Here is a 25,504-nt window from a genome sequence, read left to right on the forward strand (position 1 = left end):
TTCCGTACGTGCCAACCGACGCTTCCTTCTTTCTAGAACCGATATGAACTGAAGAGCGAAGTGAGTCACTCAGTCTTAGCGCGGCCTACGGTGCTTTTGCTACGGTAACGGTCCTACACAAAAATTATATTGTATGTATATCAAGAAAACAAAATATAATTTTTAAAAAACATAATAAACCTTTCATGTAAATGCAAATTGACAAGAACACAACACATAAATAGACAGCATCACAACCTAAACCCTTTTTAAGGATAATACCCGAAATGATAGCTTTGAATCAACTCAGACATGAGAGATTGATGGAGCTAAGGGTGTCTGGTCTGTGCTGTGGCGTTTATGCAAAGTTCATGAGACCTGGTTCACATTTTTGTCCAAATTCAAAATCAGGATCATCAATATCATCATCCTCTGTAGAGGTGAAGCCCAAAATTCCACTCTATCTAAGGCCACCCTCCTTCTCCGCGTCTCTTTCAGAGCTGAAGAAATGGCATCGATGGGCCAAAAACCTCGCTTCCTCTGTTGGCTCCTCTTTTGTTCGCTTAGACAATGGCCCCGATTCCACTCTCCTCCGCAGAGAGCTCAACTGGCTTCTACAAGACTTACTTGAACTCCAACACCATCCAGTAATACTATCTCTACTGGAATCGGATAGCAATGAGAATGTGGATACAAGTGTTGCTCTAAAAGTGCCTTTGGAGGAGCTGTATTGTGCTTGGAGGCAGAGGATTGAAGAGAGGAGACCCTTTCAGTACGTTGTAGGGTGCCAACATTGGAGGGATTTGGTGTTGAGCGTGCAAGAAGGGGTTCTGATTCCTAGGCCTGAAACTGAAATGATTATTGATATAGTGGAGCGTGTGGCGTTGAAAACTACCCCAAAATTGGTGCACGGTTTATGGGCTGATTTGGGGACCGGTAGCGGTGCTATTGCTATTGCCACTGCAAGGGCTTTAGCAACTCATGCTCATGCTCATGCTCATGGCAGAGTGATTGCCACTGATTTAAGTCCGGTGGCAGTTGCTGTGGCCGCTTTTAATGTGCAAAGATATGGTCTACAGGTATCTCACTTCGTTTCATCTGATCACCCAAATTTATCGTCTCTCTTTTCATTTTTCAACCATTTAATTCACAAAATGAAAATCTGAAAATGCTTCCTAAAATTGCATTAGTCACAAAGCAAGAGCAATAGTTTGATATTACCCCCAAAAAAAAAGTGCCTGTCCAATCACCATGACATTTTGCATGAGTCTTGCACACAGGAAGTCTGAAATTCTATGTTGCAGAACAAGATATATGATGAGCAAATGACTAGATAAGTTAGTTTTGAACGACTTGTGCAAGATTATACAAATTATAACAACTTATTTAAGAAAGTTTACTTTTTTATGGCCAAATAAACAAATCATACTGTCTATCACATGAAGCAAACTCATAGTTCCATCATCTTGCCTTTGCACCCTTCGTCCTTTCTCCTCTTGCCTATACTGAGATGTTAAATTTTGAAACTTGCCTTCGGTATACAAATCAGGATATGGTTGAGGTGAGGAAAGGATCTTGGTTTGAACCATTAAAAGATATTCAAGGTAAACTTGCTGGTGTTGTGAGTAACCCACCATACATACCAAGTGGTGATATCCCTGGCCTACAAGCTGAAGTTGGTCAACATGAACCAAAACTTGCATTAGATGGTGGTATTACTGGAACCAATGATCTTCTCCATCTTATTGATGGAGCTGCTTCCATGTTGAAACCTGGAGGATTTTTCGCTTTTGAGGTATCATATCTTGAACAATACCATCCTTTTATTCTGATTTAATATTTTTTTTCCTTTTTTGGATTTTTTGTTGGTAATTACCTTATGTCCATGTTCTTATACGGCTTGAACATGCCTTAGCACACAACTGTTCCTCTTTGCAGGTTGAATAGTTGGTTTCATCATTATGCTCTATAGATAACGGAATATTAGTATAGAGAAATTCATTTTATTAACGTGATTCATATGTCTCATGTTATATCCCATGAATAACGATAGGGAAAGGGGACAAACAGATGAAATATTGTAGGAGTTCACTGATTCAATTTATTAATGATTTAAATTGATAGTACTTTAACTCAATTTGTGTCCAACATAAATCTGTTGCTCTCACTTACCACCTTAATCATGTTCCTGCTGCAGTAGGGTTCTTAGGATATTGCCTAACTTGATGCAGTAATATATTGTAACAGAGACAAATTTAATAATATTTTGATAATAATCTTATAGCACAACAGTGGAATCTTGGCAATTCAGAGAAACTTTTTCTTCTTCTGAGTGTCTGTTTTGTTAATGCTTTGGTAAGTCTTGTTCTTAGACCAATTTAGAATTGAGGTGCCTTTTCCTTCTTTCTAATTCTCTTGCTACAGACAAATGGAGACAAGCAGTGCGAGTTTCTTCTGAACTATATTGAAAATGATAAGTCAGGCAGCTTCTGCAATGTTCACCCAGTATCCGATTTTGATGGCATCCAACGTTTTGTGCTGGGATTTCGTCAACGAATGGTATGATCAGTAAATGCATCTGTTTATTGGTCATCAAGAACAGAAACAAGAAAAAAAAAGGCAGTATTTTCAGGTAATACATTAATTTTTGGTTAAAAATTTATGAGTTCTTTCTATTGATAATTTTATTCCTGTTTTGATAAAGTGCATTTCTGAAATTGGTATATCATGAGTTTGAATATTGTACCTGTCCAGCTATTGCCACTTACTTCTGTTCTCTAAAGCTCATTTAGATTACAAAAATCATCAAGGGATAAGTACCTTATTGAGAACAATTATTAGACCATATCGTTCACTAATTTAGTTCAGTATGTAGTTTTCTTTCTTTCAGTGTCCTTGCATTTCTTGTACTGTATTCTGAATTAACAGGACTTGTTTTAAAATGGCATGGTTACAGGGAAGAACAGCTTTTCAACTTTTTCAGCCCTGATTAATCCCTGATAACAGAGGATGGCAGCGACTGGAAAAAATCTATTGTGACAAGAACTTCAATGAAAGTGGAGACATACACCGAAATTAAATTATCACCAAGCAGAAGGAGTTTCAATGAAGGGAAGGGAAGTAGTAAGCATTCAATGCCATATATAGCTGAACAGGCGGGGATTGATACAAAAAAATTAAAAAAGTCATCAAAATATGCTTGTCATTACTGGATTAGGTGATTCACTGAACACTTGCTATTGTGTTTGTTGTACTACTGTAGCTAACGAGTGACCTTTATGCTTTGTTTTTTTGAGGTTACTATTTATATTCTTCCATTATTTGTTTTAAAGATGGAACATGTAATGAACATAGTCATGAAACTGACATTTGGACATCTCAGGAGAGATAATGGCATTAGTATGGTACATGAGTAGAGAGCCAGAGACCTTTGTCTCAATTCTCAAAATATCAGGTTTGGTACAAACAATATCAATCTTGCAATCCGACGAGGTGATGGGAGGCAATATTTGGCTTTTATTTTTAATTAAAGCTATAGTTTTCATGTATGATATGTAATTTGGTTATATTGTTGTGGTAGCTTTTGGATTATTTGAACCCCAATTGTTTCGTCTTTCTTCTTTGTTCTCCCCCCTCTACTTCCTGTTTCTCTCTTTATCCTCCTTTTCTCTTCAAACCTGTTCATTAATTTCAAGTGTATGGCTATGGGTATTTCCCTTTATGGTAAGTTTGGTTGACAGAATAGATAGGAATGGAATAGAATAGTTATTATGTAGGAATAGAATGAGGTGGGAATATAATAGAATAATTATTACTTAGTTTGGTATGACAAAGGGAATAGGACAAGAATAATTATTATGACTTATTGTGGTGTTTGGTTGGTAACAATAATTTTGGAATAAGAAAGGAATAGAAAATAAAAAAACAAAAACACCTTTTATTATTTATGTGATATTTTATTTTTATTAGATTTTTTAAATATTAATAATCTAGAATTTAATTAAAATATTAATAATTAATCATTTAAATATTAATATTTATTTAATTTAAATATTATTATGATTAATTTTTATTTTATTTTATTTTTAAAATATTAATAATTGATAATTTATTTAAAATATTAATAATTGATAATTTCAATATTAATATTTATTTATATTTTAAAATATTAATTTTTATTTAATTTAAATATTATGATGATCAATTATTTTATTTTATTTTATTTTTAAAAATTAATAATTGATTATTTATTTAAAATATTAATAATTGATAATTTAAATATTAATATTTTATTTAATTTAAATTTTATTATGATTAATTTTTTATTTTATTTTTTAAATATTAATAATAGGTAATTTATTTAAATATTAATAATTGATGATTTAATTATTAATATTGTTTATCTAATTTAAATGATATTATGTTTATTTATTTTTAATTTATTTTGTTTTTAAATAGGAATAATTTATAATTTATTTTATTAATAATTGATAATTTAAATATTAATATTTTATTTATAATTTAATATTAATATTTTATTAAAAGTTGGAATCAAGTGAGAGAAAAATAATATTTTATACTAATAAAGTTGTAAATTTTCAAACTTGTAAGGGGTATTTTTGACTTTATTAATTTTTGAATTTATTCCTCAATCATGGAATAGCTAATACCACGAGGAAGGGTGGTATTAGCTATTCCTTGGTTTTGAAGGATTTTGAAGAATAGTCATTCCATAAGAATGGCTATTCCTTGGATCATTTTTCAACCAAATAAAAAAACAAAAATTCCTTGGGAATAAAGGGGAATGGCTTAGCCATTCCCCCAACCAAACATGCTATTAAGCTTTCTCTTCAAACCTGTTCATTAATTTCAAGTGTATGGCTATGGGTATTCCCCTTTAAGCTTTCCTAGCTTCTTGTTTTCGCATAAGTCATAAGTAAAACCAAAAATCAGAGAGAAATGAAGATAATTTAGTGACAATCAACGTTTTGGTTAAATTAGAAAAATGAAATAGAAAAATATTATTTACCTATTGTAACTAAAATACACCAATTCATGATAGCTATTGACAAAAGTGAGAGGCTTTTACTGCAATAAAACATATGAGGAGCTGATCAACACTATGGCACAAGGGATTTAAAATTTTATTCATTCTACAATTTTCTCAAGCATCATATGCACATAAGTTCAGTGTATCCATATTCTATTATGAATTCGTCGATATTAACCCGGGCAAGTGATAGAACTGCTTTATTATCATCCTAGTGTCGTACAATTCTTCACATCACTGAAAGTGAAAGGCAAACAGGTAAGAGTCATTTTCGTTGGTTTAGAATAACACACAATTAACATACAATGTCCAGAAATCACACAGGAAAAGCTTTTTTTTTTTTCCCCTTTTTCCTTTTTGCATTTTTACATGGGAAAGCAATCAACTTGATTCAGCAGGAGGCCTTTCCTTTGGATGTTTGGAGGTGTAATGATCACCAAGCTGTTTCGCATTTGCTAATTGTACCTACAAGAACAAGTTCGCTCCACTTTAGCATATTATAGGAAAGGAGGTGAGAAAGAAGGACCTAGAATATTGTCAAGGACCCAAACTGCCACCCCAACAACAAGAATCAAATCCTTCAAACAACAAACTGGCACATGGACAAGAGAGCTGGAAAAGTTGAAGAAAAGGCAACTTATCATACACAAACAACCATGATAAATTCCAACTCGGGGTATATTATGCATATGATAAATGCAAAATTAGAAAAGCATGCAATCACATGAAACAGCAAATGAAGACTCAACTCAAAAGCCAAGCAGTTGGGGCCCTTGGACTCCAAGATCATACTAAAATAAGTTACATATAAGAAGTATGACTTGCAAGCAGGTCTACTGCAGTTTGAATTAAAATTAATGCCAATTTGACCTACAGCCACATGTTTTACAATGCAAATAAGAACTGTCTATGCATAGCAATCAGCAAAAGTATGACCATCAATGTAACATCTATCATCACAATATGAGTAGGGCATGCACCGCCTGTTACATGATTGAATTAAAATATGTTTGTTGGACCATCTGCAGTGGATGAACCACCATACTAAGTACTAACCTTTAAATTCAAAGAATAGCTAAACCAAAACAAGCACCAACCAAATGAAAGCCAACATCATTTACATCACAAAGCAAAAAATTAGTAACAGAAGACAAAAGCACATGATCATGATATAAATCTGAAAGTTGAAAATACAGTAAGTACTTGCAAATCTCTTTCCTAGCCCTAAAAGGCCTTCAGGTCTATGAACTCTGTTAAGGAGATAAAGTTAGCATTAACTGAGATATACTTGCAGCACTTGAATAGCTAGCGTGCATTTTGTTTTTCTTTGCCTTGAAAATTTCAGTCAAAAGATATGGATAAAAATACCAAAGGAAGAGACGTGGGAAGTCAAAGAATGGGGGTGTAAGGTTAGAGAATGCATGGATATCACTTTCCTATGCATCTTTATAATCATGAATTCTAGGTTGTGAATTAGCTGTTTGACACCCTCAAATATCTTAAAAGTAATCTCGCATTTTTATCCGAGACAAGGAAATTGGCTCCTTCAATAACCTCATCCAAGAGTACCCTCGGAGGCTGATTGTGTGTTAGCTACACTACAGTATTAGCTAACATACAACTGCAGTAGTGTACCAAGTCAAACTGATACTAATGGGAATAGGAATACCATTTACTGCTTTACATTCATTGTTATTGTTGTTATCAATCTTATATAACAATTGAATAATTAAGTAATTCCGTTATAATTTCAACAGCAACGTCTGTCTATATTCTTATCGTTAATTTAACTTTAATACTGCCTTCTGTCTGTCTATATTCTTATCTTTAATTTAACTTTGTTACTCCCTTCTGTCCGTCTATATTCATTCTATAGGTATTAAGGAGTTTCAGACAGATACTTATTACTAGTTCTAGTAGCAGCAGATGGTTCAAAATGCCAAAAGAAAAAGAAAAAAAAAAAACCGCCATCAAGATCAAGATCAAAGGGCCGATCTGCCGAGTCGAATAAAATTGAAATGGCCCAGATGTTTTGTTCTTAAATAAAATAAAATAAAAGATGGTAGAAGGAAAGAAAGAAACCTTGCAGATGGGGCAGCTTGCTTTGAGGGCTACGGCTCTGGCCTCCATCTGAGACCCCTTTGGCTTTTGATTCTTCTCCGCATTTCTCCTCTGCGCCTCGATCTTCTGCTTTCCTCGCGTCATCTCCTCCCTCTCCCTCTTCCTCTTGGTCCTTCGGCATTCGCACCCAATTTTTAATTTTATTAAGTGCCACGTACATTATCTTTAGCGAATAAGAGATATCCAAAGGTCCGCTTTCGGCTCCCCTGGAACTCAGGCCGGACTTGGGCTTATGTTTATTAGTTGATGCGGGGTCCAGCTTGGGCCTGGATTGCAAAGAATGTTATCCTCAACCTCAAAAATTCAAAATTTAAAAAGCTAAATTTATAATCATAACAAATGTCACACTTGCTTTCCTTTTTCCTCAAGTTGTATCTAATTATCATAAAACGACAAAGAAACCTTTTTGGATATCATTCATACGCGTGGATGACGAATGTGATGAGCCCTAATCCTTTTTAATGCTTGAATTCGTCGCCCGTCCCCACAGCATTGACTAGTCCTTGTCGTAGATGTACTAGTGTTCGTGTAGTGTATTATTGTCAAATTTAATAATTAAAGAAAGCAAGCAGCTGGCTTTTGCTCGGTTCACTCAGTTAATGTTTTTGTTAATTTACTATCTAAGGTAGTATAATTCAATAACTTTGTCTCTTTACGGCATTAATTTATATAGTAATGTTAAAGACATATTATTTTTATCAGAAAATGTTAAAAACAATATTGTATTTAAATTAATATGCTTTTAAGACCACCATTCATGTTTTATGTTAGGAAATTATTTTGTTTAATCGCATTGGCAATCATCACATGACGTGGCTGTCAGATAATAAGTGTTTACCTTGTACTAAACTAATAACTCTCTGAAAAATACATTTGTAGAGGTTTTAAAGTTAAAGCAAAGGAAGCGGAGATTGAGTAACATGCAAGACAAGAATGAATAACGACTTTTTCCCAACCACAACCACAACCACAGCCACTGTCACCTCCACCTACACCTAAACCAAGTTGCTCATTCAATGCCAACCTTTCCTCTTAATCAATAAAGCCAACACAGCTTTTCTCATTCATTGCTAAAAGTCTAACCAAACTTTTCAATAAATTTTCTATATTTAAAATTTTATAATTAAAACTTGAAATATATTATTAATATTTTAAAATGACGGCCATTGCTTACCTCCAATATCCAGACTAAACAAATCTCCAGACCACGCGGACACGAGAACAGAGAAAAACGAGGTAAAAAAGAAAAGAAAGAAAAGCAGACACGTCACTAATTTGGAAAGACAGAAAGGGCCCAACCCCAACTCCAACTTTTACAATTTATTTGAGTATAATATGAAACTCTCCCACTTCCCCACCAATGACAACTCTTGTTATCTTTGTTTTACAACAAGAAAAATAAAATAATGGTCGGATAGGATAACGAAAAGAGCCTCATTTTAAGCTCTCAAATCTGACGTCAAATCCCCCCCCCCCCTCTCCCTTCCTCTCCGCCTTCCCTTCCTTATGGGCAAATCCCACCACCCCAGGAAACGTCATAAGCTAGTAGCCCACCACCAGGACCGCCAAGAGCAGCCTCTGATACCAGGCCTGCCGGATCACGTAGCCGAGCTCTGCCTCTCGCGTCTTCATCCTTCCTTACTTTATTCCATTTGCCGGTCATGGCGGCGCTTTATCTACTCCCCACTTTTTCTTCCTTTCCCCTCTCTCTACACTCTCTTCTCTTCATCAAATAATGAAATCCAGTTGTTGAGCTTTGATCCGATGACGTCCAAGTGGGAACCGGTCCCTCCACCCCCTAGCCCTCTTCGTCTCCTTGTGCATCACCCCTCTTTCATATCCCGCAACCTCCCTGTTCAATCCATCTCGGTCTCTGGTAACCTTGTCCTTTTAGCCGCAACTGCCCCCAATTTTAATCCAGCCCTCTCTCGCCCTCTTATATTCTCTCCACTCTCTCGCTCCTGGAGGTTAGGTCCCCCAATGGCCACTCCGCGCCGCTGGTGTGCAGTAGGGGCATCTGGCCCCACCATTTACGTGGCCAGTGGGATTGGGTTCCACTTCTCCACCGACGTAGCTAGGTCTTTGGAGAGGTGGGACTTGGAGGATGATGAAATGAATGGCGCCAGATGGAAGAAGATGAGACAACTGAAAGACGGCAGATTCAGCAGAGACGCCATCGACGCAGTTGGTTGGAGAAGGAAGCTATGTATGGTGAACGTGGCTAAACAAGGTTCTGTTTACGACGTGGAGAATGACAGATGGGAAGATATGCCGGAAGGCATGGTGGCTGGCTGGAGAGGACCCGTAGCTGCCATGGACGAGGAAGTACTATATGCGGTGGACGAGGTTAAGGGAGTACTCACGAGGTATGACCAAGATACCACTGATTGGGAGGAGATAATGGAATCGGAGAGGCTGATAGGGGCACGCCAAATGGCTGCTGTTGCTGGAAGATTATGCGTTGTTTGCGGAAACGGAGAGATTTTAGTCGTCGATGTGGTGGTGGTGCCGCCTAGATTTTGGGTAGTGGAGAGTCCGCCGGCGTTGGAACCCTTGGCGGTTCATGTCTTGCCCAGAATGAGCCGCGCTGATTTTTCATAGCCGGCGGTGGCCTGGTCTACTCTGGTTTGGACTTGGGATGATCTTTTATTATACTAGTATTTTATTGGAGAAATCATTTTTACTCGGGAAAATTTGTTTTCAATAATTTTTTTTTCTTTTTTAAGGATGAAAGTGAAAATTGTCGAATATTGGTATAAAATGCACTGTAAACGACATTGAAATTGCTTTTTCTTGTTTGGCTATTAGTACATTCCCAAAGGAATACGGAACCCTGCGGAGCCATGAAACTTACTATTGAATATGAGTGGAAGTAATTAATTTCGGTATTGGCGCAGAAAGTGAAATTTTGTCCAGTTTTGAGATAATGCGATACGGGGAAGTGGTTGAACCGTTGAACCAACTGTCTCCAGCTGTTAGATGCACCTGTTTCATACTACCAACATGATGATGTTGTGGAAAATTAAGCTAGAACTATAATTTACATGTCTAACACATTAGATTGTCTCTTTTTTTTTTGTTATATATATATATATATATATACACACACAGTATATGTCTTCCTGTCTTAAGGTTTCATTTTATTGGTATTTTTATTATTATTTTTTTGAATGGTTTTTAATATAACAAAAATAAAAAGCGTAAAAAACAATATAACAATTGATTCATGGAAAAATAATTAGAATATTATAAGACTAATTATAGCATAATTTATTTATCATCTTCAAAAAAAAGTACCGTTTTTATGCTTTTCAAAATAAAGAAACAAAATCTAAATGAATAATACATCAAGATAAAAAGACTAGAATAAACTTTCAAATGCCAAATCCGTTATGCCAACGTTTTCTAATCTCAACAGAATTGGAGGGTACAGAAGCATTCTGATCAGGCAAGTTGTTTGGAAGTGCAAAGCGACCGCTAATGCAATTGCGCATGTATTTTCCGCATTTTTGTCTTGACAAACACAAAAATATTGAATTCTAACAATATAGTTTCACAGGGTCAATTAAGCATCGAATCCATGTCAACTACTTTACTAGCATCATATGCAAACCACACAGGCTTTTGAAAATCAACACAGCAAATATAGAGTACAGGCTAAAGCATACTTTAGCCAACAGTTGAGAGAAAAACATAAAAGCACTGGACTCCAAACACAATTGCAACAAGCCCGTTGTTATCATAGACTTTCAGAGCTATAAGATGTCTCCCCTGCTGATAAGTTGTCTCTTTGAAGACGCTTCATCTCCTCATATGCCCATTCAAGACCAGGGCAGTAATGGAGTGGTGGATTAAATCTGCTATCGTTGATGTCATCTGGCAAAAATGCCCCATTGTCTATCAGAAACTTGACTGCTTCTTTCTTTCTTTCTTTGGCTGCTGTGTGAAGTGGTGTCCCTGAGAGATTTGCAAGCGGAACAAAAAATAAGGGGTAATTACTCAATACCTTACATCTTGATATGTGTTTACATCAAATCCTCAAGTTTCAATTTTTGCAATATCAAATACCAAGATTCCATTCAACCAATTCAATGTTGCCCCACCAGGCCATCAATACTCATTATTGTGTACTTTGCTACTATATGTTAACCAGAATAAATGCAAAATCATCATGAATTAGCATGTCCTGTACATGTCAAATTGATTTTCGTCAATTATCCACAACGACATGAAAATTGAAAATCTATTCTGCATCCACATCAATTGTGACCATCACCTTGAAATTTTTCAAACATTCTTAGTAATCAAATATTTAACAGTTTACTTGAAGGCAAGAGAGTAAATAACAGGAAAAATGGTATATGACACATGACAGATAGACAATAGAACTGCAATGTTGGGCTTAGTAGTGGGTTAAACTTTTGCCTACACCAAAAGAGATAAGGTTGGATTTTTTTATGGGTTTAGGTAGATACTCCCATACAGAGTTGATTGTTATGAAGTGCTTGATGTGAGCTGAAACTTAAATTAAGGGAATATTTGAAGAATAAAAACAGTAAATTAAGCTAAATTAAAGTGTCATTTTCTGAATTGATGCATTCACTAGATCATAGAGTTATCCACAACACAAATTTTTACTTTTGGTAGTACATGAAAGCAACAAATTGGAAAATGTCAGTTTATGACACTTACAACCACAAGCGCCTTTAGTTCTTGCATCAATATTAGCACCACGTTCAAGCAGTTCATCCATAACTTCAAGGTGGCCGCCCTCGGCAGCAAGATGGAGTGGGGTCACCCCTTTGGATTTGGGGCCCCATGCAGCAACATTTACATCCATTCCTTCATTGAGAAGTTGCTTGACCTGTTCCAAGGAATCTTAGATCAACATTCCATGGGCAATGGGAGTTGCAGCAGAGGACCATTTAGCAAGAAACACACATAGTTTACAAAAAGCAAAAGTAACAGAGAAGCAGTAACATATAACAAGAAAATGGAAAAGTAGTGAAGACCAAGTATATCAATAAATGGTAAGAATACCTCCAGGGTGATCCCACAAAAATAAATTACGTAAGAGCTAATTGGAAGTTGTTCCTCCCTCCCAAGACACAAAATCCAGGTAAAATAAATATTACTGGCGAAAAAAAAAGTATATGCCAATTAATAAATAAGTGGTAAAACCTTTTCCCTAGAAGTTGACAAGTGATTTCAAGTATAACTACAGGAACGTCAAATCCTAGAACTAGCATTTTTTTTTCTTTTGGATGCAAAATACTAGCATTGTTAAATAACATATCACCGATCCACCAAAAGGTGGAGATTATAAGCGACGGCGATTATCATGAAAGCATAAAGCATAAGGCAACTACTAGTTCAAATAAGTAGTTTCTGGTCGTAGTCATAAGAGTTGTAAAACAATTAAGAAGAAGAACAAGGTGAAAAAAAGAAACAGAAAGATACCTGATTGAGATCACCTTTTCGGGCTCCGATATGGAGCATTGTCCAACCCCTATCATCCCTATCAACCCCACACCTAAAGGATCGCCTTTTTGACAAATTTCTCCGCAAAGGCTGCTCTTGGGGCATATTCTTCCAATCAATTGCAAAAAACCAACCAATACCCTCGCCGATTTTCTTTTAAACCCAGAAACGCAGGAAAGAGAATAAGAAAGAGACTTCCAAAACTTGACCAGGATTGAGCGCAGAATTACATGATATTTATGTAATTTGTAAAGCGGTAGAATTGCACAAAGAGTTGCAAATTTGTTTTAAAGAAGAATTCCACGAAAAGAGGAATTACATGATCGAGAAAGAAAAAGAGGAGAGACACAATTAGCGAGAAGCAAGGGAATGATTAGCGACGCAATAAGGAGAGAAAGGATTCAAACCAGGACCAAACACACGCAGGTTTTGAAATATCAGAATGCAAGTCACCAACGGAGAAGACACTACAAACATAATTGAATCAAGGAAAAGATGTCTCTTGAGTTGATTTATAAGCAATTACAGCCAAAACAGAGTAATTAGACGAATCCTAGATTGATATGGACAAGGCCTGGAGGGAACATATACACATATTTATGAAACCAGGCGCAGAATCGTATGAAAACAAAACCCTAGATAAAGAGAAAAACAGGGCGACCCCGAAAGAAGTTGTCACGACTCCAGCCTGACCGAACCCACCACCGCCTGTGCCTGGCCTGGACGCCCTATCTTTATATTTTATATATTTTACGCTATGCCACAATTGTATAATTTCCCTCAAGGTTCTCTGAAGCCCATCATGGAGTCCCCATTACCCAGCACTCCTGTCTCAACCCATCTAGCCCAGCCCACGCAAAACCTTTTTTCTTTTTTTTTAAAAAAAAAAAAATTAGATTTTGAGTAGAATTTCAATATTCAATAACTAGAACAAAAACTAAAAACTTTTTGCAATGTACTCAACGCGTATTTAACCGATGGGTAAAGGCTGAAAGAGAAGAATATGAAAATGCAAAAAATACCATTTCCATTGCTTTCATCAATATTATTGAAAAAGTATAACTAGAATTTGGTGAAATAAAGTCATAAGGACATAGGGATTAAGGAGTGCAATTTTATTTTATTTTTAAATAATTATAAATATATATATATATATATATATATACACACATTTAATAAAGGCTTTTTGTCAAGTAAAAATATGGTTTTCTTTTGATTCGACTTATTATATCCTGGCGAGAGACGTTAAAAGAAAAACAAAAGCAATGCAATCGTATTTCGTAAAGAAGATAATACTCAATAGTCGTCTATAAGCGTATATCCATCTTTGGTATTTGTGTGAAATCAACCGGGAAAGGGGTCGCGGAGTTCATCTGGGTCTCTCACTCCACAAACACCATGGACTTGCTCTCGCTCTCATCTCCTCTAACCCCTTCTTTGTCCTCTCTTCAACTTAAACTTAAACATAAGACCTCTTTCACTTCTCCAAACCCAAAGCCTTCCTTTTTGTGCTTGACACCCACACCCGTTTCTTCATCTGTCAAAGTCAAAACCACCCCCAAGTGCCTCCAACTGTCTGCCCCTCAGAGCCCCGCCACCGCCATGCGAGGGGCAGAGACCGACGCTATGGGCTTGCTGCTCAGGGAGCGCATTGTTTTCCTTGGAAACAACATCGATGATTTCGTGGCCGATGCCATTATCAGTCAATTGCTGCTTTTGGATGCTCAGGACCCTAATAAAGATATCAGGCTCTTCATTAACTCCCCTGGTGGTTCCTTGAGGTATGCCTTTTTCAAGGCTTTTATATTATTTAATGCCTTAATCCCTCCGCTGTGTAACCCAGATTCCGCTGGTCAATTTTTTACTGAAAAGACCAAGTTCTTAATATAGATTCTGCTCTATTCCGTGGACTTGCTTTATGGTTTCATAAGCTAAATGCTTTTTATAATCAGTGAGAATGAGAATTGTGATTTATTTTCTTTTTGCCTATTTTGTCTTGTTGGTTTAATAACTTGGTCTGTCTGGAATAAGGGCGTTTGATGTTATTGATCTTGCTATGGAGTATGAAGGAGAGTTTGTTACGATAATTTATGCTGCAATTTAGATGCTTATGAAGTTCACAAAATCAACAGTGTGGAGCAAGTGAAAAGATTGACCGTGTTAATTTCTCCTTATCAATTGCAAAACACCTGAACCTGTTACATCTGCTTGGTAGCCCTGTCTTCCGTAGCAAAAATTAGGGGAGTTTACATTTTCTTGGGATCACACCTTTTTGAAAAAGTGGATTTTCACAGCTTTTTGATTAGCTTCCTGTGCTTCCATTCTTTGGAATGTTAGCTACTTGCCATTTACAAGATAGTAAAATTACTTAAATCCACTTGTGTCTTAGACATATTAAGGGGTAGTTCTAATTGGTGGACTTGAGCTGGAACCAAGCTTATCAAAGATGCAACTGGACTTCTTTAAAACTGCACCAGATAACCTTTTTAATTTTATATCTGAAATTACATGCCATTACGTTCATGGGATTGCAAACTAGTGTCTTGTAATGTATTTATTTGGAACCTTGAATTTCGACATTTTTCTTTTGTTTAACTTTGTAACTTGTTGGTGGTTTTTGAAATTTTGCACTTGGGATTTTGAAGATTCATGCTTAAAGCTTAAACTTCTTTCTGCCTTTAGGGTCTCATTAGCTTTTTCCTTTTTGTTATTTATTCAACTTTCTGAGAAGATTCTTGGGCTTGTATGTGATCATATTGTGTCAACATTGACTTCACCATCATGGCAGGTATTTCATTATTTGTTCAAAGTAAGTATGCTATGTTTCTTCTTGTTTCAGATGTCATGCAAGGATATCATTTGAAGTAATTTAAAAAAACATATGCCTTTTTTAGTAGATTTTTGTATGTTTCTCAATCTACTGAAGATCCTGCCACCAGAGCCTAAAATCTATGAAGTATTGCCCCCTAGTTTCAACATAGGAATATATTTATGTATATGTGGTCATCAACTTTTAGTTTGTTTGGTAATGAAAGTCGTTTTCTGCATTTTCAAGAATTTGGCAAGCCAAAAAAAATGTGGTCAATAGAAACTAACTTCTACTCGGTGGAGGACCATGGGATGAAATGAGGAGAACAACTTTGGGAACTTATTTACCTTGGTTAACTAAGTGGTGCTTTTTTCTCTCTTTTTGCATCAGGAATTTGCCTCCTCCCTTGTTGGGCCTCTTAATGATGTCACCTACTTGTGTTTGTGACCTCCTTTGTCTTGTCTTTTGTTCCTAACCATCTGAATAGACCTTTGGAATCTTGAAGTTAAAAGTTGGTTCTTGAATTTAAAATCTGTTCTTTATGGGTGGTTCAGTTGAATCCTCATGATTGGATGATAACCAGGTGTCTTATGAATAGAAAAGCTAGTGATTTCTTAATGAGTTTGTTTGCTAATAATAGTAAAAGTTTACCATTGCAATCCAAACAGTGGGAAACACTATTCACCGTGTTGTTCAAAGGATAGAAAATGTTTTCCATAAAATATTTACACCAGAAATCATGTTCTATGAACCAAAGGGAGCCTTGATGTCTCCTGTGAATGCATTTTAAAGTTTTCAAAGTTGGATTTCTTTTGTTTTGTTAATTTGCATAGGAAAGGATGTTGTTGCATATTCACTATAGAGGCATTTAATTTAAGAGTCTTGACATGAGCCTAGAGAAGCACCTCCAATTACTGTTCATGGCCAACAACAGCTAACAAGATTCTTCCTTTTTCTTTGCCATATTTTATCTGAACTTTCTTCCACGCTTTACAACTTTAATGAACCATTTACTCATATATTGTCTAATGTCTTCCTTTTAAACTACCAACCCTATCTTCTGGCAATTCTTTTGTCATCCAAACCGTGATGAAATAAATTCTTGAGCTGACAAGTCATTACTTGGATGAGTTACTTTATTGCAAACATGCTGGCTGAAGATACCTTTTCTAGATTACTTTCGTAGGGCCCTATCAAACTGAATAATGACCTTTTAGTTTGATCTTCAACTAGTATCACACCATTTGTCGGAATCTTAGAAATGATTTGGCAATTGAGTGCAACTTTTATTTGATGGGAGGGGTATTCTCCTTGAATTAGGGCAATATCAAATTTTACTTATATTGCATAGTGAAATGGAGATGTGGCTTGGAAGTGTGCTTATTCTGGGAAATTTTTGTGTGTATAGCAGTTGGAAAATGTCTGCACTCATTACATGTTATATTTCCTTTGAGGCTTGAGGCTTTGTTTGGATTGAGGGGCAGCATACCCTCCCTTGTTTGGAAAACATTTTAATTGAAGGGGAGGGATTTGGTACATAAAGCCCTCTAAAGTCCAAACCTCCATCTTTTTAAAACTCTCCTAGAGAATTTGTAAGGGAAGGATTGCTCATAAATTTTTTTATTGTACTGACATAATTACTTTGATTTTAACATATCAAGAATATAATTGCTAATAAACATGATAAATTTCCATTTCCGTCCCTTTCCACTCCTTAATGAAAGAAGATTGCTGGTGTGCCCTTTCCTTTGCTTTCCTTTTCATTTTTTTTGTGTAATCCAAATAAGGGTTATTTACTTTCTCCTTACCCATTCTCTATTGTCCTCCCCATCTTGACGTACAAAGGATAGAAATTTTCTTGTTAAAGGCTCCATTTCAACATCTTGTCTTTTTCCATTTGATTTCTTGATTGTTCCACTGTGCTTGTCTATCCTTTGCTGATCTGCTTCTGCTTTTGGTATTTGTATCAGTGCTACGATGGCTATCTATGATGTAGTACAGCTTGTTCGGGCCGATGTTTCCACCGTTGCACTTGGCATTGCAGCATCAACAGCTTCTATTATCCTTGGTGGTGGCACCAAAGGCAAGCGCCTTGCAATGCCCAACACTCGAATAATGATTCATCAACCTCTAGGAGGTGCTAGTGGACAAGCTATAGATGTAGAAATCCAAGCACAGGAGATTATGCATAACAAGAATAATGTGACAAGAATAATATCTGGTTTTACTGGACGTTCGTTTGAACAAGTCCAGAAGGATATTGATAGAGATCGCTATATGTCTCCAATTGAAGCAGTCGAATACGGAATAATTGATGGAGTTATTGATAGAGATAGCATCATTCCGTTGGCCCCTGTGCCAGAAAGAGTGAAAGCAAGTCTAAACTATGAGGAAATTAGTAAAGATCCAAGGAAATTCTTGACCCCTGATATTCCAGATGATGAGATATACTAGATTGGGACATTTGATGCAGGCATATGGTTTTGATGGTCTTGCTTTTTGTGTTAGTTGCGTAGAACTTTGTAATTGGCCTTTTCAATTGCCACACAAAAATGAATTTGTTGATTGCTGCATTCAGAATGTTGTCGAATTATAATAGACTGTTGTTGCTTTTATAAATGAATTGAAAATCGTGAAAACGGTGGAAGCTTGAAACTTTCTATTTAGTTCATCTTGAGGTATCTGGTTATTGTATCGGTGTATTTGAGTGCACAAGACATGATGTAAGCCCGTTTTAATTTGTACGAGGAAAAGCCTTTTGTTTGTGGACAACTGAAACAGAAAATAGGTTGAGGTAGTTGAGCCAAAATGGAGGTTTTCATCACAAAACTCAAGTCTAAGAGTATTTGTTATTCGTATTGTTACCATTAGCATCACGTGATGAATATTCTGGAACATTTCATTCATGGAAGAATTTTAGAGAAAAATGGAGATGAAATTATGGTAGAGATTAGGGAGGTGGTGATTTCGGCTTCATACATTGATTTCAAGAAATATCACAAACATGTTAACTGTAGCGCATACTCAGGAATCATTGGGCCGATGGGCTCCATCCATTACTAACAAGTAAGACTTAAATAGAAAAGAAAAAGGAGAGCTAGTAAAAACTTAAAAAGGGCCGCCAGCGGCAGCGGCAGCTCCTGGAGAGAAAACCCTAATAACGGAACAAGGATTGGGAAATGTTTGGTGGCGGGGATAGCGAAGGGGTGGGGGGGCGAATAAGCAGCATGTTGGGGGGCGGGGGAGGGCAGTGGGGGCCGGAGGAGACTCGAGAGCTTATCCTCATACGGGGGGAGCTAGAGAGGGACTTCACCGCTGCTAAGCGCAACAAGACCCTTTGGGAAATTGTCAGTGCCAGAATGAGGGACAGAGGCTACATCCGAACCCCTGATCAGTGCAAGTGCAAGTGGAAAAATCTTCTCAATCGATACAAGGTCCCTTTCTGTTTTTGTCTTCTCTTTGTATTTCTTAATCTCATCCGGATACTTCAAGTTCTAGAATTCAAAGACGATGGTTTTCTGATTTGACATCTTCTCCTAATGTAGTACGTCTTCTTATCCTTTCTCAGCCTCCTAATGGCTCAAAACTCCTAACCTATCCTTAACCATGTATAATCATGAATGATTTTATTCCTGCTGAAAAATGTCGGTGCCCTGATGCATCTACACAAAGAGCCCCCCTCCTTTATTGTGCATTGCAATATTTCCAAATTGCTTCCATTACAGTCTTGATTGTCTAGAGCGATATGCCAACTTATTTACAAATCTATACTTCTTTGTCAGGGTAAGGAGACATCTGATCCTGAGAATGGTCGCCAATTTCCATTCTTCGAGGAACTGCATGCGGTATTCACTGAAAGAGCCAAGAATATGCAGCGCCTCTTACTTGAATCGGAGGCAGGTTCTACCCAGGCAAAGAAAAGAATGAGGAGAATAAGCGCAGACAGATCCTCAGATGAATTTTCTGAAGAAGAAGACGATGACGAAGATGAAAGTGAAGAGGAAAGGCATGCTAGAAGCATTTCTTCGCGCAAGAGGAAAGCTGACCGAGTTGTATTGGATAAATCTCCTAGACCAAATTCTGGCACTAGCAGTACTAGTAGTAGTGGTCTCCAGGAAATGCTTAGAGAATTTTTTCAGCAGCAACAGAGGATGGAGATGCAATGGAGGGAGATGATGGAGAGGCGTGCTCGCGAGAGGCAATTGTTTGAGCAGGAATGGCGGCAGTCAATGGAGAAGCTTGAGAGGGAGAGGTTGATGGTCGAACAGGCTTGGAGGGAGAGGGAGGAGCAGAGGAGGCTCAGAGAAGAGAGCCGAGCTGAGAGAAGGGATGCCTTGTTAACCACTCTCTTGAACAAACTCATAAACGATAATAATCTCTGACCTGGAAAGTTTTATCTCCTTAAAGATGAATATACAAAAAGTTTGATGATAGTTTGGTAGCTGCTAGTGAAAGAAACTAGTAATACTATAAAATGTAATACATAGAAACGTATACAGGGAATGTATGTTCTGTTGCTAATTGTTTGGGTATATAAACAGGTGCTTTTGTTGTATTGATTGATGTGGTTTTAGTTTATGCAAATGATGCGTTCATTCTTCATTTCCTTCTATTATTTGAATGGATTTTGTGTTATTTATAATATAATATAAATCCTATTAACTAAAAAATAAAAATGATAATGATAATTTTTCAAACACAAAATTTGTACTTTTATCTATCTATACACAATTGTGCCATGGAATTGTTTTTTCTTGAAATTCTAAGCATATGGATACAATTGGAACTTCAAGTCTAAACTTTGGACAACATCTTGATTCTGTAGACACATAAACATATTTTAAAGTTTTCACTACTTAAATTATCCATCGGTTTTTTAACGGGGTACTTATGAATGCATAACTCAACTCAACTCTTCATTTCCTTCATGCCACAAGATGACCTTGAATGAAGCAGTATCCCATGACATTCTCAAATAAGGATGCTTCTTGTAGCTCCAAGTGTGAAAGTTGCTTGGTCACTGCGATCCGGACAACGGGTATAGGGTTGCAAGCCAATGTTACCGGGTGAAAACGCCTTAGGCTTATTGCTTCCTCTACTTGGCCTTCTCTTTCTCAAGCAAGTAAGACTTCTCTGCTTCAGGTATTGCCAGCATAATACTATTCAGCTTGAAATTCATCTCCTCAACTTTTTCCATGAGCCTATCATTTGTAAACATGCCAACATAGACACTTTTTATGGTCTCCCAGCTTTCAATTAATGGTAAAGCAATAATCACTGCCGATCCAATGGTGCCCCATGCTATAGCAATGACGGCCCAGAAGGTGAAGTACCCTACGCTGAACTCCCCTGCATTAAAATTTAAGAGGTGGGAGAAAATGAGTTAAATATAAGCAAGACTTCCAGAAAAGCTGCTTTCGTCCCTACTAAAAACGAAGGACATTTCAAATTCCTAAGCTAATCGTTTTCAACCAGAACATTGTATTTTGTTTTACTAGCAGAGACAGAATCTGACTTGGATGACACGTAAAACAAGCCAGAGAAAGCAAAAGGTTAACTGCAATAGTTATTTCCTCTCTGGTAAAAGCAAAGTTTCTGGTTACTCGGTCAATTAATGGCATCTTCTGCTGTATAGAAATGTGCCTACAATTACAAAGATAATTTACCTGCCGGAAGAGAAAGCAGGGGCCACAATATGACGATGACAATTGTAAAACCAACACCCCATTTCATTATCCATGATTTCGCTTTTTTTAGTTTTTCCTCTTTGAACTCTTCTGCCGGCAAATCACTCTCTTCCTTTTCAACTATTGTTATCTGCCTAGTGGTGTCCCAGTTATAGTTGTGAGGCCACAAAAGACTGCAAACGGCATGAATGGCTCCACCTGTAAGTATAGAGACGAGGTTTCCAGCAAGCATTGGTGCATTTCGACCGCTTGTGTCAAGATTTACTCGGCCATATTCTACAGCTGCGACTGACAACCAGGTGATGATTCCAAAAATGCAACCAACAATTGTTCCTAGAATGGCCCCCATAGCATTTGCTTTTCTCCAAAGAAGCATAAAAGCGATTGGGAGAACTGCAGAGCCGATAAGCACTCCCATGGCAAGATACATCCAACCCAATGAAACGCCAGCCTTGTTTAGTATTACTGCAAACAATCCCATGAAACATCCAAAGCCTAGGACGACCGCCCTGGACACGCTGAGGATCTTTTTCCCGCTGGCATCTGGATTTATGTAAGTACGGTAGATATCATATGTGCACAATGAGGAAACTGCAATTAGCTCAGAGGAACCAGCAGATGTCACAGCCCTGTTCATGATCAATGTAACACAAAGTTCACGTGTTGAAACGAAAAGAATAGTATGTTTCTATTGTATTCATTTATTCCTTAACAGAAGACAGGGATGTTGTTAGAACGGAAAAAAAAATGATTTCAAAGTTGAAACAACTTTCTATCCTAGATAAAAGAGGGGAAAAAAAAACTCGAATCTAACTTCAAGATTCAACAATTTTGCTCCAGTGGATTGTTTTGGAATGGGACATTGAGGTTTAGCCCAGTAAAATAAGTTATAAGAAGAGAAAAATGAAACTGCACAAAGGATTTCTTATTTCTGCCATTTTCTATGCTCGAAATACCAAAAGAGGAACCAAAGGCAAAGGTAGCGACGAATGAAGCTTACATAAATAGCATCATAAGGAGAAGTAGAGATCCTCCTTTTCCCATCAAAGCTATAGCAGTAGCAGGAGGAACCAGTCCATGGCTTGCCTCATCCTCTGTTAGTGGTAAATCAAGGGCAAGGGCTCCAAGACCCAATGATGTAGCCAAAGAGAATGGCACTGCAAACCAAACAAGCCCTCCCAACAAATAACCTCTATGAGTTGACGAAGGTCGAGCAGCAATGGCACTCACCCAGTATCCCTAAAAATTTCCCATTCAAAAACTTCTAGTTAGTATCTGAAAAAATGTGACTGGTAATTCTAAATCTGTAATCACTAGTGAAGCTTACGTTGTCAACGAAAACAGTGCCAAAATTGCCGACGATGTTTATAATCCCAAAAACAAGACCGCCTGAACTCAGCATTGTTAAATAAGAGCCTTTATAGTTCCCACTGATGGGGCCACAAGATTGTCCATTGTGGGAAATCGGCTCGTGACATATTCTTGACTTGCTGGCTATTTCCCGCAGACGGTCGTATACGATGCTGGGGCTACCAAGCTTGTCACTGGCTGTATAAACTAAGTATACGAAGATGACTAAAGCCACATGCACTAAAACCGATCAAATAACAAAAATAGGTCAGATTGAAGACAGTATATGCTTAAAAGAAAAGTTAAACGAAATGGACGACAGCATACCGAAGACAGAGTGTATATAGCTCGCCAAGAAGGTGGCTTTAAGTCCTCCTGCTAATGTGTAGACAATTACCCCAAGTGGTATTAAGAAGCTAGCAGCATATATGTTCACCCCCGTAAGTGCATTCACCACAGCAGAACCACCAAGGAGCAACATCGCCGTGACAATGATATTTGTCAGAAGGCAGAAAGCAAGGAAGACAATATGAGCTGCTTTTCCCCAGCTGAGGTATGTGGAAGATGAAAGATCACCAAGACAGGCATACACGCAAACACAGAAAATGAAATCATAAATACTCATATATTAAAGATGGGTGTCATAACTACTAACCATAGTACTTACCGAGCCTTTACAATTTCGCAGACAGTATGAGCATGGGGAGCCTTTCGTTTGATCTCTATTGCCATGACACCAAACAATAGTACCTGTTCATTAGCATGAATAAGAAACTGCTTACTGTATGGGCAAGTTACTGATTGTTTCGATCAAACATTTTGAACTTACCTGGATAGTAGCACCGCTAGCATACCAAAAAGGCCCACTAATTCCATACTCCCATGCAACATTGGAACTTTGCAAAATGGTAGCAGCCCATGTCCACTGCAGAGGATCAGCATTAGAAACAGGGTAAGCCGAATAAATTATGTCTCTCACTTGGGAAACAAAAATGGAGATTTCACCTGCGATACAATCACACTAGCAATAAGCCCTGTTTTGACATTCCTGCCGGCTGTGTTGAACCATTCGGATGTGTGGTGTGACCCAACATATCGCTTCTCTAACCACACCTGAACATGTCATTATAACATCAGTAGGAAGTAGAAATTTGTGCAAGATATGAAGTAAATGTGCATAATTCCTAGAAAATCTGCATTTGGTTTCCTGGTTAGACCTACATTATTGGTATTTAGTAAAGCTTTGTAGCTATCGTATGTCCTGAAGATGTTCAGCTTTTCTATGTGCGATCTAACGTCCTAATGCCCGCGCAAAATAACTTTCAAATGCTCCTGATACTGGACAGCAACACGAAATGTATTTTTATCATGCAGATGCGAATGAATTTTGGTGTTGTCCTAGTGCCAAGTATCATTCATTTCTTAAACTGAGCAACGGCGACTAACGTACCAACTTATACACAATAGAAGCTCAACTAACTAGAAGTATTTCTCAAAGGTTATCACGTCTAATTTGAAAGCATTTTGAATGAAGAGGCTTAAGGAAAAGGACAAAAAAATACCTGGTCGAAAATCATAGAGAAAAAGCATTGTTATGAACCGTATCTGAGTTTCAAGAGCATCTAAAAGATCAACATCTAGCGATCCACAAGAATCATCATGTGTGACATTCAGAAAGGTTTTTGTATTGTTCCTGATTTAAGCCACCTTGAACTAGTTGCTTCTTGGAGAAGGTTATGTCCATGAGCAACAGGGTCACAAGTGGCTAGAAATATGCCAGTCAGAACCACAACCTATAGCAACTCAATTGGTGCCAAGCCAAGGCGTCTTAATCTCTTGAGAAAATTTAGGAGCTGAAGCAATGCTACTGTTTGTTATGGAGAAAATAAATTTCAAACAGTTGCACCTAATCAGATGAGTAGAGATCCGAATATCCAATTACATGCCAAATTAAGTTTCTTGTGTGCAGTGTAGAAATAGGTTGTGTCTTAATTATCAGATTACAAGATCAACAAAGAAAAATCGCATGTCCAATGTTTTGCATCAAACTGAAGTGATGGATTTGTTTGTAGTCTTTATGCAGAAATAGAAGCTTGAGTGAAGTCCTAGCTTCACAATTTTGGCTAGTCTTAAAACTAGAAAGTGAAGGAAAGGAAAAGAAAGGAGAATATTGAAATATAGAATAACTCAGAACTGCAAATTAAAAACGTTGACTCTTTTGTCCAGTGGGAAATAATAATGACGATGGTTAAAGGTAAGCATTCATGTAGTAGGAAGATTAATGTACGACAGATACTCGCAAAGGTAAGATATGTACAAGAGTAAGTGAGACCGTTTCAACTGAAGTAGAGAGTAAGGAGGAATTACCAGGAAGGAAGTAAAAATAGCGAAGAAGGCACCGAAGCCAAGAATAACAGCATAGCCAAGGCCTTGATTGAGCACTGCTTTGCCCTCAAAGAAACTGCTCTGCCTCACGCACCCTACAGCCTCCTGGATATGGTAGTACGTGGCTGAGAACTCAAACGGAGGACACCTTGTAGTCATACTCGGCGCTTAATTTGTCTAATGTCTAATGCCTGATGTCCAGTTCTTGTTTCAGCCAACGCACTCTTTTCTTCCTTTCAGATAGAAATCATAGCATATCGTTGTCAGCACTAAATGTTCAAAACACGAGGCCCTGTTTCTTGTTCCATCCAGCTGCCAAAGTCAAACTGAGCATCTCTTGGTATCAGACTAGTCTTTTGGATACCATAACCCCGTACAAAATAACAACAAATCAAAAACGTTTCGCACATGATAATTTATTTGAATTATATATATATATATATATATTTATATATTTTTTCATTTTTTTAAAATTTAAAATATTACTTGGCAAATTAGAACTTTTTTTTTTTGTCCCATTCGACAATTCAAAATATTGCATTGATGCTTGAATTATAATTACATATAAATGATGAAAATAAACATTTTCTTTGGGCTTGAGCCTTGTATCACAAAAGTCTGACACTAGACCAAGTGGCAGGT

The 25,504-nt window shown here is 37.2% G+C and overlaps 6 protein-coding genes across 7 annotated transcripts; 4 read left to right on the top strand and 2 right to left on the bottom strand.

Moving 5' to 3' along the window:
• The first annotated feature begins 167 nt into the window (after nucleotides 1–167).
• LOC18606953 (RNA methyltransferase family protein) lies at nucleotides 168–3,602 on the top strand. Its single transcript, XM_007040865.3, has 4 exons — nucleotides 168–1,058; nucleotides 1,529–1,774; nucleotides 2,404–2,611; nucleotides 2,936–3,602. The coding sequence occupies exons 1-3, from the start codon at nucleotides 267–269 to the stop codon at nucleotides 2,542–2,544; spliced, it is 1,179 nt and encodes a 392-aa protein (XP_007040927.3). The 5' UTR covers nucleotides 168–266; the 3' UTR covers nucleotides 2,545–2,611; nucleotides 2,936–3,602.
• A 4,731-nt stretch (nucleotides 3,603–8,333) lies between these two features.
• Nucleotides 8,334–9,936, top strand: KUF1 (KAR-UP F-box 1). The gene has a single exon (XM_007040867.3). It carries the CDS (start codon nucleotides 8,657–8,659, stop codon nucleotides 9,749–9,751), a length of 1,095 nt encoding a protein of 364 aa, XP_007040929.3. The 5' UTR covers nucleotides 8,334–8,656; the 3' UTR covers nucleotides 9,752–9,936.
• Nucleotides 9,937–10,715: 779 nt separating this feature from the next.
• LOC18606956 (phytochrome-interacting ankyrin-repeat protein 1-like) lies at nucleotides 10,716–13,114 on the bottom strand. The gene is made up of 3 exons (XM_007040868.3): nucleotides 12,611–13,114; nucleotides 11,843–12,014; nucleotides 10,716–11,107 (listed from the first exon to the last, which is right to left on the bottom strand). The coding sequence occupies exons 1-3, from the start codon at nucleotides 12,734–12,736 to the stop codon at nucleotides 10,890–10,892; spliced, it is 516 nt and encodes a 171-aa protein (XP_007040930.2). The 5' UTR covers nucleotides 12,737–13,114; the 3' UTR covers nucleotides 10,716–10,889.
• A 786-nt stretch (nucleotides 13,115–13,900) lies between these two features.
• On the top strand, nucleotides 13,901–18,095 carry CLPP4 (CLP protease P4). Its single transcript, XM_007040869.3, has 2 exons — nucleotides 13,901–14,412; nucleotides 17,411–18,095. Exons 1-2 carry the CDS (start codon nucleotides 14,030–14,032, stop codon nucleotides 17,892–17,894), a joined length of 867 nt encoding a protein of 288 aa, XP_007040931.3. The 5' UTR covers nucleotides 13,901–14,029; the 3' UTR covers nucleotides 17,895–18,095.
• Nucleotides 18,096–18,604: 509 nt separating this feature from the next.
• On the top strand, nucleotides 18,605–20,042 carry LOC18606958 (trihelix transcription factor GT-3b-like). The gene is made up of 2 exons (XM_007040870.3): nucleotides 18,605–18,874; nucleotides 19,223–20,042. Exons 1-2 carry the CDS (start codon nucleotides 18,620–18,622, stop codon nucleotides 19,820–19,822), a joined length of 855 nt encoding a protein of 284 aa, XP_007040932.2. The 5' UTR covers nucleotides 18,605–18,619; the 3' UTR covers nucleotides 19,823–20,042.
• Nucleotides 20,043–20,128: 86 nt separating this feature from the next.
• Nucleotides 20,129–25,102, bottom strand: DUR3 (urea-proton symporter DEGRADATION OF UREA 3 (DUR3)). 2 transcript variants are annotated; one of them, XM_018117304.2, is made up of 9 exons: nucleotides 24,845–25,102; nucleotides 23,483–23,590; nucleotides 23,307–23,402; nucleotides 23,145–23,227; nucleotides 22,805–23,025; nucleotides 22,455–22,717; nucleotides 22,128–22,366; nucleotides 21,107–21,756; nucleotides 20,129–20,789 (listed from the first exon to the last, which is right to left on the bottom strand). In XM_018117304.2, the coding sequence occupies exons 1-9, from the start codon at nucleotides 25,019–25,021 to the stop codon at nucleotides 20,536–20,538; spliced, it is 2,091 nt and encodes a 696-aa protein (XP_017972793.2). In that variant the 5' UTR covers nucleotides 25,022–25,102; the 3' UTR covers nucleotides 20,129–20,535. The 2 variants fall into 2 exon arrangements, with proteins under 2 accessions (XP_017972793.2, XP_017972794.2); XM_018117305.2 differs by lacking the exon at nucleotides 24,845–25,102 and adding an exon at nucleotides 24,040–24,291.
• Nucleotides 25,103–25,504: the final 402 nt, after the last annotated feature.

The sequence above is a fragment of the Theobroma cacao genome, chromosome 3 (assembly GCF_053813885.1).
Source record: "Theobroma cacao isolate CCN51 chromosome 3, ASM5381388v1, whole genome shotgun sequence".
Taxonomy (NCBI): domain Eukaryota; kingdom Viridiplantae; phylum Streptophyta; class Magnoliopsida; order Malvales; family Malvaceae; genus Theobroma; species Theobroma cacao.

Bases quoted from the DNA above. Each gene is read 5' to 3' on its own strand.
- LOC18606953 (XM_007040865.3), top strand. From the start codon at position 267: ATGATAGCTTTGAATCAACTCAGACATGAGAGATTGATGGAGCTAAGG. The intron at 1,059-1,528 runs GTATCTCACTTC...TATACAAATCAG, and splicing joins TGCAAAGATATGGTCTACAG to GATATGGTTGAGGTGAGGAA. The intron at 1,775-2,403 runs GTATCATATCTT...CTCTTGCTACAG, and splicing joins GAGGATTTTTCGCTTTTGAG to ACAAATGGAGACAAGCAGTG.
- KUF1 (XM_007040867.3), top strand. From the start codon at position 8,657: ATGGGCAAATCCCACCACCCCAGGAAACGTCATAAGCTAGTAGCCCAC.
- LOC18606956 (XM_007040868.3), bottom strand. From the start codon at position 12,736: ATGCCCCAAGAGCAGCCTTTGCGGAGAAATTTGTCAAAAAGGCGATCC. The intron at 12,015-12,610 runs GTATCTTTCTGT...TCCTTGGAACAG, and splicing joins GAAAAGGTGATCTCAATCAG to GTCAAGCAACTTCTCAATGA. The intron at 11,108-11,842 runs GTAAGTGTCATA...CAAATCTCTCAG, and splicing joins AACTAAAGGCGCTTGTGGTT to GGACACCACTTCACACAGCA.
- CLPP4 (XM_007040869.3), top strand. From the start codon at position 14,030: ATGGACTTGCTCTCGCTCTCATCTCCTCTAACCCCTTCTTTGTCCTCT. The intron at 14,413-17,410 runs GTATGCCTTTTT...TATTTGTATCAG, and splicing joins TCCCCTGGTGGTTCCTTGAG to TGCTACGATGGCTATCTATG.
- LOC18606958 (XM_007040870.3), top strand. From the start codon at position 18,620: ATGTTTGGTGGCGGGGATAGCGAAGGGGTGGGGGGGCGAATAAGCAGC. The intron at 18,875-19,222 runs GTCCCTTTCTGT...CTTCTTTGTCAG, and splicing joins ATCTTCTCAATCGATACAAG to GGTAAGGAGACATCTGATCC.
- DUR3 (XM_018117304.2), bottom strand. From the start codon at position 25,021: ATGACTACAAGGTGTCCTCCGTTTGAGTTCTCAGCCACGTACTACCAT. The intron at 23,403-23,482 runs GTGAAATCTCCA...GATCCTCTGCAG, and splicing joins CTAGTGTGATTGTATCGCAG to TGGACATGGGCTGCTACCAT. The intron at 20,790-21,106 runs GTAAATTATCTT...ATTTTAATGCAG, and splicing joins CCTGCTTTCTCTTCCGGCAG to GGGAGTTCAGCGTAGGGTAC.